The sequence below is a fragment of the Moschus berezovskii genome, chromosome 26, assembly GCF_049115385.1.
Source record: "Moschus berezovskii isolate FMDL1 chromosome 26, NW_MosBer_1.0, whole genome shotgun sequence".
Lineage (NCBI taxonomy): Eukaryota > Metazoa > Chordata > Mammalia > Artiodactyla > Moschidae > Moschus > Moschus berezovskii.
In genome coordinates this window covers 7,808,061-7,824,818 of record NC_142485.1, presented here as the reverse complement: position 1 = coordinate 7,824,818, position 16,758 = coordinate 7,808,061, and the positions used below count along the sequence as shown (strand labels likewise).

Here is a 16,758-nt window from a genome sequence, read left to right as displayed (position 1 = left end):
TCTTTAATTCTGAAGAGTAGCACTCTTCAGAGCAAACTCAATCCAGTGCTATAGTAAAAATAAGCGTTATCTCATCAATATTATTAAATCTGTTAGTAACTATTAAATCTATTACAGTAGATAAATGCATTATGCCTCCTCCAATCCATAAGTTAATGGAAAAGGAAGAATAAACAATAAGCTTGGTACATGAAATTATCAGTAAAGAATATAAGATGAAGATGAGTATTAATCTGTTAATAATATTTGACTTTTTTCTTGACACTCTAAAAATCCTGGCTTTGCCCCCTACTAGCTGTGTAACCTTCGGCATACCTCCATTTCTCTGAGATGGTCTAATAGTTTTGTCTACCCTCTAGAATTTTTGTGAGCATTAAATGAATTAACATATGTAAAGTATTTTAAGAATATTGCCTGGCACATAGAAGCTATATAAGATCTAGGTGTTGTTACTTTTCTAGAAAATGAAATAAAAAGAAATGAGATTAAAATACTGGAAAGATAAAAAATAAATAATCATTAGTTATAGATAATGTGTGTCCACCCAGAAAATAGAAGAGAACCAACTGAAAAGTTCTTAGAACCAGTAAACATTTAAGAGAGAGAGGCTTGTGTGGCACCTTTGCATATGTTGCAGGCCTCTCTAGCAATAACTAGTTAGTATCACCGAGAAAATTCTGCTCATAAGTATATAAATGAAGAAGAAAAAATTGTAATGCTTACCCTAATGGAAACAACTTGATACCCGTGCAACAAAATACAGACACCAGTGACACAAATGATCCATAAGCCAGTCCAAGTATATATGAAAATGTGTAATATGATAAAGGTGGCATTTTCTAATCAATAGGGAAAGGTTATTTGTTAAATATTCTGGGAATGATTGGTAGGTATTTTGACAGGAAAAGTTAGATTCCAGATGGTTTCCAGAGAAATTGAAAACTTTAATGTTAAAAAATGAAACCTTATAAATATTAACAGAAAAGAACGAATTAGAAGAAAAAACTCTTAATTGCACATTAGAAGCGAAAACTATGAAGTGTGAGATTCATTAGTTGGATAAAAACTAAGAATCTTTATGCATTAAATACATAAATAAAATAATCAGTGATAAATATTTGTGACGTGAGAGAGAATCCTGTAAATCCAAGGGAAGAGTGTATGTATTAAGCAAAACAAATTCATACATGGAATTCCCCAGCAGCCCAGTGGTTAGGACTCTGCGTTTTTACTGCAGAGGGGCTGAGTTCAATCCTACAAGCTGTGAGATTCAGCCAAAAAAGCAACAACAATAAATTAGGAACCATATTATCCATATTTTGGAGGTGAAAAGATCTATGAAAAGAAATCAGGCTGGAAGTTACACTCCATAAATGTTAACAGTAGGTACCTGTCTAGAGTAATGCATGACTTTTCGTTTTTTTCTGCATTTTTTAAAATTTCTAAAGGGAGTATGTTCATTTCCTAATTAAAAATAAAACTTAATCACTGATATATTTTGAAAAATACCACTTGGTATCTAACTTTCTGAGTGGAGGAATGGCAGTTGTTTGTTCTCTCTTCAAGTCTTAGAATGGCAGAATCTGTTTCCAGGATAGATAAAACTTGGAAATACGGCATACGGTCACAAAAATGGGAGACAAGTTCAAGAAGAACGTATTTTCATTTTTTTTTTAACTTACTTTTACTGTTCTAAGAATTATTAGACAGTAAGCAGTGCTTTCCGGGTCTGTTTGGTTTCAATGACAGGCTTGAAGCAGCCAAAGATGACTATCGAATACGCTGCGAAGAGCTGGAGAAGGAGATCTCTGAACTTCGGCAGCAGAATGATGAGCTGACCACTCTGGCAGACGATGCTCAGTCTCTGAAGGATGAAATCGATGTTCTTAGGTAACCAAGCCCGCCATCCCCCCCGGGGTTCACCTCCATGGAACCATTTCTCATCTGTAGAGTGGGAATAGTACACACGCCCACTCGGGCTGACATGTGGAACTCAGTGAGTCTAGGTTTGTAGGCACTCGGAACAGTATCTGGCAGATAAGTGCTGCATATAAACGTTGGTTAAGTAGGAATTAATCTCGGATCAGCACTTCATGCTTGCGTGGCTGTGAGCTTTCTCTCTGCTGCTCCTGGGTTGTCATTCTGCGTCGTCCAGCTGATCGGTCGTCCGCTTGCTCAGATCCCGTCTCCCCGACGAGGCTCATTTCCTTGCTGGACTCAACTGCGCTCTCACCGGGCCCCTCGCTCCCTGCCGCTTCGGTTCTCCACCGTTCTGCTTGTATAACCTGTCATCCGTCGGATCATTCCAACCATCTGTATCTTACCCTTTGGCTCTTTAAATGCTGAGAACGAATAGAGAAAATCACGTAGTGATGTCATTTTTGTCCTCCTGCAGACTAACTAACGATCCTCACCCTCCTCTGGGCTCCCCCCGCTGGCCCCGCGTTCTGCTGCCCGTCCGTGGACGGCTCTGTCCCCACTTAGCTTGTTGCTGCTCTGAGCTTTCCTAACTCTTCTCAGCTGTCGGTCCCCCCGCCCCCCCCTCTCCTGAGCTCAGTCTCGGTGGATGATGTTGTCCCCTGCACCGAGGGACGGGGTCATGACCTGTGGACCCGCCACACACTTTCTCCTGCATTCCTACCGTCTTTGGCCTCTGCTGCCTGCGTGCAGACTGGTGCCCGTCCTCCCGTCCACTGCTGACTCCTGGTGCTCTGGGTCTCAACCCTCCTTGGCTCCGCAGGGACCAATGCCACATCAGTTATCACTTCTCTTCCTGTTTGAATCCCCCTCCCCCCAACTCATCCCCAAGCATCTATTTGTATGTTCCAGTCCCTCTCTCAGAAAAAGTGAGAGAAATACTACTCTCTGCTTCTCTCCAGAACAGATTTAGATTACACGGGGTCAGATTGACATTCTCTCCTTAACCCACTAGAATTTGCCAGCGCCTGCCCCCACTGCTCCTCTGAAACAGCTGTTCCTCTGGTCACTCATAACATCCAATTGCCAAATTATTTGGACACTGTACAATTTATTTTGCTTTCGTGCTGCATGGAACTCTCTGACTACCCGCTCCTGCTTGCATTCCTTAAATGTTATGTAATGTTCTTCATTACAAATTTTGCTGTCGCTTTGGTCATACTTTTGAACCTGCGCAAAAAAATTAGCTGGACTGACCTTTGGTCTTATCGTTTCATTAGAACGTGTTACTTCCTGGCGATCTTCCTGGTTTAGCACTGACTACAGCAGCTTTACAACTGTGGATGTGTTTGTGATTTCTGGTTTCCCATCTCATTCTAGACATTCTTCTGATAAAGTGTCTAAACTTGAAGGCCAAGTAGAATCATATAAAAAGAAGCTAGAAGATCTAGGTGATTTGAGGCGGCAAGTTAAGCTCTTAGAAGAAAAGAATACTATGTATATGCAGAACACAGTCAGTCTAGAGGAGGAGCTGAGAAAAGCCAACGCGGCTCGGAGTCAACTCGAGACATATAAGAGACAGGTAAGGGGAGTGGCATGGTTCCTTAACATTGTTTGCAGCTGAATTCCCCAGTTACTGGCTTATCAGAGTCTGCTGACTTGTTTCCACGTATTCGGTTTTTCATCTCTGAAACTTGGTTCTTATCCAGAGGTTATCAGTTGGCCCCTACAGCAGATATTTCTGTTATGTCTTAGTGTATTGCACTGAGTCTTGCCTGCTGTGCTCAGGCTGCCTCTGGTTGCAGCAGTCGGGGGGCTCCTCTTTATTGAGGTGCACAGGTTTAACATTGTGGTGGCCTCTCTTGCTGCAGAGCGTGGGCTCTAGGAGCACAGGCTTCAGTAATTGTGGCAACAGGGTTCGGCAGGAAGTCCTGTATGCTGATCTTACAATCTTGTCAAATTCCCATATTACTACTTCCTCTTTTTTTTGGACCATTTTTAAAGTCTTTATTAAATTTGTTATGATATTGCTTCTATTTTATGCTTTGACTTTTTGGCCATAAGGCATGTGGGATCTTAGCCCCCTGATCAGGGATGGAACCTGAATCCCCTGCAGAAGGCAGGGTCTTAACTCTTGGACCACCACGGAATTCCCCCATATTACTTCTAGTGATGTCTGTTAAGTTTTCTTGTCAGAGTCATATTTTACACAAATAAAAATCATTTTTTTTGGTTTCTTTTTACAGCATACCCTTTTTTTCCTTCTTAATCAGCATACCTGACCTTTACTACAGTCTTGAACAGAAGCAACAATAATAGCCATTTCTTGTTGTTGATATTTTATGCAGTGCTTTAAATGTTTTACCAGTATATTACAAGGATTGCTTTAGGTTTTTGTAGCCACGTTTTGTTAGAGTACAGAATTTCATTGTATTCCTGATTTCACAGGGTGTTTATCGTAAACAGATGTTGAATTTAATCAGCTACTCCTGTTGAGAGACGCCTGTGCTGCTTCTCCTTTCTGTTAATCTGATGACTTATATTAATAGATCTCTGTGCTTAAACCATCCTTGTATTCCTGAGATAAACTTAGTCATAGCAGATTTATTTGTTGTTTCACATTGTTAGATTCACTTGGTTCATTTTACTTGGACTATTTTACCTCTACGATTTGTTTACCCAAAGTTTTCTTATCTCGTGCTTTCCTTGTCTTCTGATTTTGGCATCAAAATTATATTCACTTAGTATAATAGAGATGTTTTAGTAGAACAACCCTGTACACCATCTATGGCTGGTGGGGATTTTTGGTGAATACATTTTTCCAGAACGTTTTATTATGAAAATTTGCAGCATACAACTAAGTTGAAAGAATTATTGAAAGTTAAGTGTAGCCCAAAGAAGCTGTAAATGTGATTAAAGGGTATTAAATTAAAATAAGAAATGATTTTATCAGAGTTCCAGAGAGAAGAACAGAAAGAATTATAGTAGGACATTATTTGAAAGCAAGAATGGCTGAGCGTTTTACAGAATTAACGAAAGACGTCAGATTCAGTATTAACAGTGAATTAGAAACAGAAGAAATAAAAAAGAAGTCTACACCTATAATTATTATGGTGAAATTGCACTATAGAATACAGAAATATTACGCTCTTTCTGATCTTGTTCAGTTCTTAAGGCATTTCCAATTCTGCGACACCATGAACTGGTTTCTGATCTGGAGCTTAATGTTACTTTATTTTTCGTTGTAATACTTCTCTTTCTGCAACTTTTCTTTTGGTGGCTAGTCACCCCTGCGTGATCGTATTTGGAGGTATTTTATTGCTTTTATTGTATTTAACTCCAATTTGACTTCCTTGGAGGGCTTATTCGACTATTTTGCTTTTGTTCGTGCTGTTAATGTTTTTCTGCTGACTGTTGTTCTTAGTGGTTTATTTCTTTGAGACTTTTGTGATTTGGGGTTTTGCCCTCATCTTTATCTTTGAGAGTACTGGGGACCTGGTTGAGGTTGTGTTCCTCCAGGCAGTGTGTGTGTGTGTTTCGTATGCCAGATTTTCCACTGTGCTACCAACCAGGGTGACTTAGATTAATTGCTTGGCTTAGGGTTTGCTAGACAAGGCATATGGCAAAAATTGTAACACAAATCCATGTGTCCACAGGCTATGGTTACACATTTTCAAGTTACACTCACTTTAAGGCAGGCAAGTTTCCTTATTGACTTTGCCAGCTGATGGATTTTTTTTTTTCCTAACCTACCTGTTTACTGACTCACCACCTTTCAGATCCCAAGGTAGTTTTAACAGCCACCACCTGTCTCCCAGTATGTTGAAGGTCGGGGCCCCTGCTGCTTCCGGTGGCATCTCACAGTGCCCGTAGCTTCCTCACAAAGCTCCACTCCAGTTTTAGCCCCTGATGACCTCCCACGCTTTCTTATAAGCTTAGCAATGCCGTCAGACTCTTTTCCCCCTTAGCATTTCTTTGGCTTCATGCTGAAAGGACTTACAGACTGCCCAGTTACCTGTGTTACAGGAAACGGAAGTCCTATAGGTTTTTCTAGGTTTCAGCATTTGTTCTTCCAGATGATCCGGTTTTAGAACCCACAATATCTAGGCAGATTTCTGTACCTAGGTTCTCTCCATTGAGTATCTGTGGGGAAGATAAAGATAATTTCTAATTATCAAATTATAAAAATTAATGATACCTTTCTATACCAGGTAGTAGAACTGCAAAATAGATTATCTGAAGAATCGAAGAAAGCCGATAAATTAGATTTTGAATATAAGCGGCTAAAAGAAAAAGTTGACAGTCTTCAAAAGGAAAAGGATGTGAGTATATATATGGACATTTTGGTTTTGATCAGTGCCGAAATTAAGAAAATGATATTCAATTCTTGTTTTGACTACATTAATTTCTTCTTCTATTTATAAATTTAAAGTTTCAAGATGCTTTTGATTTTTTAAATTATTTTTCATCGGCAGATACTTGCTTTACAGTGCTGTATTGGTTTCTTCCATCTATCAACATGAATCAGCCATAGGTATATTCGTGTCCCCTCCCTCTGGAACCTCTCTCTCTCATCCCACGCTTCCAGGTTGTCACAGAGCATCGGATTTGAGCTCCCTGCACCTGTTGATTTTTAAATTACAGAAGATTTATATTTGTGATTCAGAAATAGATCTAAAAGAAAAGATTGAGAGACTGTTTATTCTAATTTATTTTATATATATTTAATTTTTAAACCACTGTTGCTTCTTTTCCATCATCTTGTGACTTTCTATAAATTTATGTTGCTTTTCTGTTTTCTCTGTGTTTAATACAGGGGACACAATTCTTTTTGTTGTTCAGCATATTTTGAAGCTTTTAAAAATATTTTTACTTTGTCATAATTCGTGACTAAAGTCTTTGTTGTGTGATTTTTATGTTTCATGAAAAGAATGTTATTTACATAATAAGATACTCATTGTTAAGAATGGAGTAGATAGTTTTGTTTCTTACAGTTAACTAGATAAAATACTGCCTTGCCCATAGTATATATTCAGTATGGTTAAACTGGAAAAAATCTAATCTTTTCCTTCTGTGATTGTTCTGTAAAAGATTAAAAACTATAACATGTTCATGTTCCCTACTATTTATCATTCTGTTAGGTAAGGCAGAGACCACTAATGAGTAAATTCATGAAGGTTGAAGCTGACTTCTCTTGTTCTTAATGTCCCTCCAGAGGTTGAGATCGGAAAGGGATTCTCTGAAGGAAACCATCGAAGAGCTTCGCTGTGTTCAGGCTCAGGAAGGACAGCTCACAACTCAAGGTAACAATGTTTCAGAAGCCCAAGCAAGATTATTTATTTCTGGTAGTATTAGGAAAAATACTAGATTCATTTTAAGATGATTGCACCAAAAAAATGAGAACTTCAAGTTGGAGAAGAGGCCATGAGATTGATACAGATTTTGAACTGTTACCCAGATTTTATGGAAAATAGATAATAGTTATGAGACCAAATTTACTTACCTACTTTTTCATTTTAATTAGTTCAAATGTTTATATAATATATATATGCCATTCAGTCGTGTCTGACTCTCTGCAGTTCTGTGGACTGTAGCCTGCCAGGCTCCTCTGTCCATTAAATTTTCCAGGCAAGAATATTGGAGTGGGTTGCCATATTCCCAACGCAGGGAATGAACCCTCATCTCTTGTGTCTCCTGCATTGGCAAGCAGTTTCTTTACCGCTAGTGCCACCTGGGAATGCATTCAAATGTTTGGGTTTTATTAAATCAAAAGCATAAATCATTTGTTAAATCATTTCTGTTAATAATAAACCTGAAAAGTTTCTAGTGACCTCTTTAAAAGTATTATCAGACTTTCTAAATCAATGATCTTTCTTTCAGCTGAGATGTGAGGTGGGTATCAGTTCACTAACACCCACTACTTTGGGACTTACATCCAAAGTAGAAACCTTTTCTTCCTCACAGGAAAGGAGCTCCACTTAGCTGAGAGTTTACCTTCCACTTCTTGGGGAGCATGTGAGCCTGGCTGAGGACTCGTACACTTCACCATCTGTTCACTCCCACTCACGTTTCCAGCCCCTGGCTTTCCTGTTACCCGAAACCAGACTCACTCTTTTCCTCTGACTACAACCTCCTTTTCCCTGCTCACTCCCTCTGCCATACCTGCTCATTTGCTCCATCCTCCTTCAGTCCCCTCTGTGGTCTCTAATGACCATACTGGTCGCCTCCTTTCCCAGCTCACCCAGCCTGCATACCTGCATTTCAGTATCCTCTTGACCTATTTCTGGACCAGCTTGCCAAACCCTAGCTCAGTTGTTTTTTTTTTATAATTTTATTTCTTTTTTTTGCTGTGCTGGCTGGGTCTTTGTTGCTGCGTGTGGGCTTTTATCTAGTTGCACTGAGTGGGGACTGCTCTTCGTTAGAGTGCTTGAGCTGCTCACTGCCGAGGCTTCCCTTGGTGCAGAGCACGGGCTCTCTGCGTAGGGGCTTCAGTAGTTGTGGCTCATGGGCTTAGCTGCTCCGCAGCATGTGGAATCTTCCTGGACTGGAATTGAACCCGTGTCCCCTGCATTGGCAGGTGGATTCTTAACCACTGGACCACCAGGGAAGTCCTGTGGTTTATTTTATACACAGTAGCTTGCATCTGCCAATTTTGAACTCTTGATTTATCACCTTCCACCCACTTTCCCCTTTGGTACCCATAAGTTTGTTTTCTGTGTCAATGAGTCTGTCTCCATTTTGTAAATAAGTCATGAGAAACACTCTTAGCAGACTAGGAATAGAAGGAAACTTCTGCGACCTAGTAAAGGTCATCTGTGAACATCCTACAACTGACCTCATTCTAAGACCAGGAACAGAGCAAGGCTGTTCAATCTAGCCACCAGTATTCAACATGGAGTTTCTTGCCAGTGCAGTCATGGAAGAAAAAAAAAAAGAAATGAAGGGCATTCAGATTGGAAAGGAGATCTGACAGAAGAGTTCAGCAAGGTCTCAGTGTCCAAGATCAGTGTATAAATACATTTCTGAGTACCGTTGGTAAATAATCTGAAAATGAAATTGCGTGGTATCTTAAAGAGTAAACTGCAAATAAGTTCAGCAAAGAAATGCAAGACTTCTACACTAAAAACTATGAATCATTACTAAGATAAATTGAAGATATAAATAAATGTAAAGACATCCCACATTCAGCTGTTGGCAAGGCACTATAGTGACGACTGCAGTTCTCCTCATGTTGGTCTAAAGATTCAGTGCAATCCCAATCAGATTCTCACAGACTTTTTTGTAGAAATCAACGAGCTGAGTCTACTGATAGAATTTATATGAAAAAACAAAGGGTCCACTATAACCAAAAAAAGAAAAAATCTTAAAAAATAAAAAGCTGGAGAGCTTACACATCCTGATTTCAAGAGTTACTTTAGGGACTTCCCTAGTGGTCCAGTGGTTAAGACCTCACCTTCCGATGCGGGTGGTGCAGATTGAATCCCTGGTCAGGGAGCTCAGATCCCTCATGCCTCAGGGCCAAAAAATGCAAACGTAAAAAGCAGAAGCAATATTGTAACAAACTCCATAAAGGCTTTAAAAATGGTCCATGTCAAAAAACATAAAGAGTTACTATAAAACTACTATAGTTGAACAATGTGAAACTCGCATAGGATAGACATAGAGATCAGTGCAGTGTATGCCACATTAATAGAATGAAGGAAAAAACCACATCATCATCTCAACTGATGCAGAAAATGCAACTGACAAAATCCGACACCATTTCATTAAAAAACGTAAATTAGGAAGAAAACTAGAAGGGGAACTTCTGCTGTATGAGAAAGGTCATATGAAGAACCCACAGCTAACAGCATACTCAGTGATGAAGGACCAGAAGCTTTTCTTCTAAGATCAGGAATAGGACAATGATGCCTGCCACCACCACTTCCATACTTTTATTCAGCATGCTACAGGAAGTTCTAGCCAGAGCAATTGGACAAAGAAAAAAAATCTGAATTGGGAAGGAAGAACCAAAAGTATTTCTGTTTGCAGAAATTTTTCAACATTTAAGACATGCTCTTATATGTTGAAACCCTTTAAAAACTACACACAGGAAAAAAAAAATTGTGAGAACTAATAAAATGAATTCAGCAAATTTACGGGATATAAAATCAAACCACAAAAATGAGTTATATTTCTATACACTAGCAGTGAACAATATGGAAAGTAAATTAAGAAAACAATTTGATTTATAGTAGGATTAAAAAGAATAAAATACTTGGGAATAAATCTAACCAGGAAGACACTTGTACTCTGAAAAGTACAAAACACTGCTGAAAAAAAATCAAAGAAACCTAAATGGGAAGATATCCATGTTCATTTGAGTCTTAATATTGTTAAGATGACATCACCGAAACAATCTACAGATTCAGTGCAATTCTTACCAAAATGTTGATAGTATTATTTTTGCAGAAATAGAAAAAACCCAGCCTAAAGTTTACATAGATTCTCAAGGCATCCTGAAAAGCCAAAGCAATCTTGAAAAAGAAAAAAAATTACTTTGAGGACGCATACTTCCTGATTTTAAAAGTTAGTAAACATTAGCGTAATCCAAACAGTATGTATAGGTGGAAAGACAGATGTGTAGACCAACTCAGTAGAATATAGAGAGCCTGGAAATAAACCTTCCCATGGACAGTCAGTTGGTTTTCAACAGAACCATCAAGACAACTTTAGTAGGGGAAAGGAAAGTCTTTCAAGCCGATTGTGCTGGGAAACCTGGATGTTCACATCCAGAAGCAGGAAGGTGGACCCTTATACCATGTATGAAAAGGAAGTCAAAATGGGACCCTAAATGTAAGGACCAAAACTTTAAGAAGAACACATAGAGGAGAATCATCGTGATGTTGGGTTCAGCAGTGATTCCTTGGAATTGATACCAAAAGCACAGGCAGCAAAAGGAGTACTAGGTAAACTGGACTTCATCAGAATTAACATCTCCTCTGTGTCAAAGGACACGGTCAACAGAGTAAAAAGGCAGCACGCGGGATGGGAGGGAATGTCTGCAGATCCTTTGTCTGAGAAGTGATCGGTGCCTAGAGCATAAAGGACTTCTACAGCTTAGGAGTACGCAGACAAAGGACTTGAGGACACATTTCTCCAAAGAAGATATCCAGATGGCCCGTGTATGAAACAGTGCTCAACATCGCTAGTCATTAGAGAAATGCAGATCAAACCCACAGTGAGGTCCCACCTCATACCCATTAGGATGGCTGTCATCAAAGGAGAAAGAAAAGGGAGATAACAAGTGTTGATGAGGATGTGGAGAGATCAGAGCCCTCTTGCATTGCTGGTGGGAATGTAATATGGGTCAGCCACTGTGGAAGAGTTTGGTGGTTCTTTGTAATAGAAAGTTAAAGTTACCGTATGATCTAGAAATTCTGTTCCTAAATATATACCCAAAAGAATCAAAGCAAGGACTCAGCTAGATCCTGGTACACCAATGTTCACAGCAGCATTATTCACAGTAGCCAAAAGGCAGGAATAACCCATGTGTCCGTCAACAGATAAAATGCAATATGTATGTATAATGGAATATTATTGGGCCATATAAAGGGATGAAATTCTGATAAATGCTGCAACGTAGGTGAATATTGACAACAGCATGCTAGGTCAGATGAGCCAGACACCGAAGGACAGATGCTGGTATGAGGTATCTAGAATGGGCAGACATTGGAATTAAAGTTAAAAGGGGCTAAAGGAGAAAGCAGTGGGAAGTAGTTACTGCTTAGTGGTTACAGATTTTATGTACTGAGTGGTGAAAGCATTTGGAAATAGACGCAAGGAGATCCAACCAGTCCATTCTAAAGGAGATCAATCCTGGGTGTTCATTGGAAGGACTGATGCTAAAGTGAAACTCCAATACTTTGGCCACCTCATGCGACGAGCTGACTCACTGGAAAAGAGTCTGATGCTGGGAGGGATTGGGGGTGGGAGGAGAAGGGGACAACAGAGAATGAGATGGCTGGATGGCATCACCGACTTGATGGACATGAGTTTGAGTGAACTCTGGGATCTGGTGATGGACAGGGAGGCCTGGCGTGCTGTGATTCATGGGGTCGCGGAGAGTCAGGACATGACTGAGCGACTGAACTGAACTGAGTAGAGATGGTTCCACAAAATAGTGCCTTAGCGTCAGCACAGGACTTAGCATTACTCAACTGTACACTTAAAAATGCTAAAATGATAATGATGATGGTGATGGAAGGCGACTGTGACATAGTTTTTGTACTTTAATGCTCAAAGTAGGGTTCATATAGGAACTGAAGGAGGTCGTTGCGGTCTCTCTTGACCTTGAGTCAATGCCTGTGTGTTTATAGGGTTGATGCCTCTGGGAAGTCAGGAGTCTTCAGACAGTCTTGCAGCAGAGATCGTCACACCAGAAATCAGGTAAGGAGAGGGTGAAGTCCAGTCACACGTCACAGTATTGTTGTAGAAAGTTTACTCCTCTGTGATATAGAGGCCCAGTTGCTTACTCTTTATCACTGACGCTTTCAACCTGAACTCGAGGTTCTGTCCTTGATTTCAGCACATTAGGGACCTAGCTTCTCAGCTGGCCATACAGAAGCTTGGTTTCTCTCTTCGGGAGGACAGGGTCTCACACATACACCACAGACAAACATATCTTTGCTTGGGTAGCCTCAGCACACACTTAGCCATGAAACCACTTGGCCCACAGATAAAGGTTATGCTTAGCCATCAGCCCGCAAAGTACTTAGTCGCTGAGATTTATTACCTAAGTGCAGCGAATGGTCTGGGGACGACGGAAGTAGAGACAGGAGGGGACATTGCCCTCTCTATTGCTCTTCCCTCAGTAGTTCCTTGCATTTGTGTTTTAAATATTCCATTTATTTTTAGTGTATGCCTGGCTTTATGTATAAGAATGAATAATGGATTAGAAAGCATCAGCTATCCAGCAAAAGGTTAATGATTAATCCTGAATATTGTTTTTACCTTATTTCGGCTAATTTGCCCCCTCTTTAAGTCGACACCAGCCTCGATTCTTGATAGCATCCTTGGAGGTATAAGTTAAAATAACGGTTATGTAAAAGTTTTATAAACTGTGAAAGTTGCCATAGGCATTCAAACATTTGTTGAATAAATGAAGACAGTATTTATTATTGTTAGCATTTAAGTACAGAAGGTGTGTAATGCAGCAACAATTCTGGAAGCATCTTGAATACCTTTTAATTTTGTCATCTGATATGGTCCTTTATTATTGGACCAATAAAATTTGTTTCACAAATAAATACTTGTAAATTTTTATGAATATTTATAAATAAATGCATGCTGCATGCTAAGTCGCTTCAGTCGTGTCCAATTCTGCAACCCTATGGACTGTAGCCTACCAGGCTCCTCTGACCATGGGATCCTCTAGGCAAGGATACTGCAGTGGGTTGCCATTTCCTTCTCCAGGAGATCTTCCCAACCCAGGGATGAAACCTGCGTCTCTTATGTCTCCTGCCTTGGCAGGCAGGCTCTTTACCACTAGCGCCACCTGGAAAGCTCCTATAAATAAATGGTTATGTCCAAAAAACAAATTTTAAGGAAGCTTATAGGTAATGAAGTTGACTGAGAGAAAAGAACAATGATGAAAATACAACAAATGGCTTTTATTGAGTATTACTCAGTACAAATTAAAATATGCTCTGTGTCTACAAGAGCTTCCAAGGTGAAACAGTGCAAGGGGTGAAACTTCTCAACACATTGACAGACCAGTGTTGACATAGGTCAGTATTCTTGATACATAGTGAGATTTTCTTTTCCAGTTTGCAAAAATCTATTAAAAGTGATAATTTTCACTAATGTTAAGGGTGTGGAAAAGTTAGAAGCCTCATAAACTAAAAATAAAGAGATACAATTTTTTAATTGAGATATAATTGACTTATAACTTTAGTAATTTTAGGTGTACAACATAATGATTTGATATGTGAATGAATGATACATATATGTTGTGAAATGATCACCATAGTAAGTTCAGTTGGTATCCATCGCCACACAGAACTACAAAAGAATTTTTTTTCCTTGTGGTTATACAGTTTTTCTTTTGAGCAGTTTGGCAGAGTGTGTCAATGTTTAAATCAGAAAGAAAAGAAAATAGGATTTTGAAACCTCATTAATTACACATCATGATATTTAGAGATTGTTTATCTTCAGACCATCAATTCTATTATAAAAAAAAAAGGGCTTGAGACCTGAGATGTGATGTCTCAGCCAGTTAGGAGCTAAATTTCTTGCAGGTTCCTTTTTTTTTCATTTCTGTTCTACGTATTAAATCTATAACGGTGCCTCGCTGGATTTTGATAACCGTGTTAATCAGTTTTTCTTCCGCTCTCAGGGAGAAGCTCATTCGTCTTCAGCATGAGAATAAGATGTTGAAAATCAACCAGGAGGGTTCCGACAACGAGAAGATTGCCTTGCTGCAGAGCCTTCTGGATGACGCCAACCTCCGCAAGAACGAGCTGGAGACGGAGAACAGGTGAGGCGCGGCGGCCACTCCACTCACCTTGATCGGATCCCTTCAAACACAGATCTGAGCTGTAGGGTTCAGGTGAGAGTGTTTGCCTCCATTTCAATTCACAAGTACTTTTTTCCACTTACGGGCAGATTTGCCCAAAAATGCTGTGTCTCTGATAGAAGCCCCATCTTCAGTTCTTCGGGCAAAATGATACCAAAGTCCTGCTGTTCCCCCTTCCTAATCACTAATTAAAACTAGAAGCTTAAACGGCCTGCCATTGCAGGAGACATGGGTTCGATCCCTGGTCCTGGAAGCCCCCACGTGCACCACAACTCCTGAGCCTGTGCTCTAGGGCCTGGGTACACGACTCCTGGGTCCGGGGGACACGACTACTGAGCGTGTGCTGTAGGGCCCAGGGGACACGGCTCCAGAGCCTGTGCTCTAGGGCCCGGGGGACACAGCTACTGCAGCCCAAATACCCTAGAGCAACCAGAGAAGGCTTGGCAACAAGAAGCCCATGCACCACACTGGAGAGTAGCCCCCACTCACCACAGCTAGAGAAAGCCCACATACAGCAACGAAGACCCAGCACAGCCAAAAGCAAAATTAATTAATTAAAAATAAAATCTTAAAAAAAAAAAACTCAGAGGATAAAATAATGTCACCATTAATTGACAGTCTTGGGAGACACTTTTACTTCGTCGTCATGATCAGATTAATGAGTTTGCCCTGTTTAGACAAGCTGATGTTTGAAAGAATCAGTTGTTGTAAGGAAAATAGTGGGAACCCTCATAACTGAATTGATAGAGCTTTCTTTTTTTAATCTGTTAATTCTTGCTACTCCAGTTGGAAATCATCCATCTTATGAGTAATTCAATTATTTTGAGACTTTAGAATCTGCAAATCTAATAAGCTCATCACTTTCCTGCTTCTAAGTTTTCGGAGTATTTAGTAGGCACTTATTCCAACTACTTTTGAAAGCAGTTCTTACTCTGGCAAGGATTACTTTTATAGTTTGTTGTGACAGTCTTCTGATTCTTTTCCTTTTTGGAAACATTTCTTAGACCCCAAACATAACGTGTCTTCTTTCTTTCAGAGCTGTGACATTCTGTCATTTTTTGAGGGATTTGACATTTTTATAAATAGTTTCACAGTTTATGTGATATTACAGATTCTTTGCTTATTATGCCTGATAGATTTGGCATTTTCCAGGTATGCGTCAGTCTTGAGAGTCAAAATTGTTATGACAGTTTTACATACTCCCCCTTTCTTCCTGCGACTATAATTTTTAAACCTGCTGAGGGAGAATCAGCAAACAGTGTACATCACAGGGAGAGGTAGTAGAGCGTAATTGAATATAAACAGAAGGAGACATTTGCATATCAACTCTTAAGGAGCATAGATAATGAGTACTTCATTAAAAAAAATACTTAGAAAAAGTGGGAAAGGAGAAGGGAGAGGAGTAAGAACAGTGGGAAATAGGTGGCAGTCATGCCGAGCCCAGGTGAGAGCACCTTGAGTTCCCTCCATCCTCGGCCTCCACCGTATGTTAGCGTCTTGGTCAGGAGAGCCTTCTCCCGACACTTAAGTCCTTGTCAGGGGGTCAGCACCTACTCCACCTTCTGTAACACTTTGCCATGTCTTTCACGGGCCTCAATACAGCTTTTGCCCTTTTCTCCTTAAAAGCAGAACAGCTAGTTGTCATTTTTACTACAGCACTTGTACATCCAGATGACTGGTTACCTCCCAAGTGCCTGTTACTTACAGCTGTGTTGGTTTATCAGATTGCAACACCAATAACTTGCCTGTAGGTCATAGCCATCTGTGGGTTTTATGATTTGCAACAGTAAGAATAATAACAGCTAGCATGTATTAAGCCACTGTTTGTTCCAAACACTGTGCTGAGTGTTTTGAACATGTGGTCTTACTTTATTAAAGTTTTGCAGATGGAGGAATTTGGACTGACACCCAGGCTTCCTGACTCCAAAGCCTCTAGTTAACCAGTTTATCTTCTGCCGTATTTGTAAAACATTTTCTTTCACGTCTTCCCCCTCACTGGATGCTTTTCCTCTTAAGTAAATTATGTGTTTTCTTACTGAGTTTAATAAGTACTTACAATACCTGGTCTCTACCTTAACCTCCGACTAGTTGACAGCACTGGACTAGAACCAAGCAGAGTTTCAGTCCCACTGAGTATTACAGCAGTGTGACCGTAAATCCAATTTGCTCACGCGGTACCTCACCTTAGAAGGAGAGCTCAGCCTCCAAACCCCTTTCCAGTTGGTTTTGCCAGTAAGCTGGCATTTGTTAAAATCCGTGATACCTGCTGACCCTCCAGCAGTATT

General features: G+C 40.0%; 1 protein-coding gene across 2 annotated transcripts in view; it reads left to right on the top strand.

The window, feature by feature from the left end:
- Positions 1 to 16,758, top strand: part of HOOK3 (hook microtubule tethering protein 3) — an 87,549-nt gene that overhangs the window by 45,922 nt on the left and 24,869 nt on the right. For both annotated transcript variants that reach the window (XM_055416674.2, XM_088832532.1), the window contains exons 10-15: positions 1,750 to 1,890; positions 3,298 to 3,499; positions 6,129 to 6,239; positions 7,133 to 7,220; positions 12,276 to 12,345; positions 14,294 to 14,434. In XM_055416674.2, the coding sequence (XP_055272649.1) occupies positions 1,750 to 1,890; positions 3,298 to 3,499; positions 6,129 to 6,239; positions 7,133 to 7,220; positions 12,276 to 12,345; positions 14,294 to 14,434 (753 nt within the window). The remainder of the gene's footprint in view (positions 1 to 1,749; positions 1,891 to 3,297; positions 3,500 to 6,128; positions 6,240 to 7,132; positions 7,221 to 12,275; positions 12,346 to 14,293; positions 14,435 to 16,758) is intronic.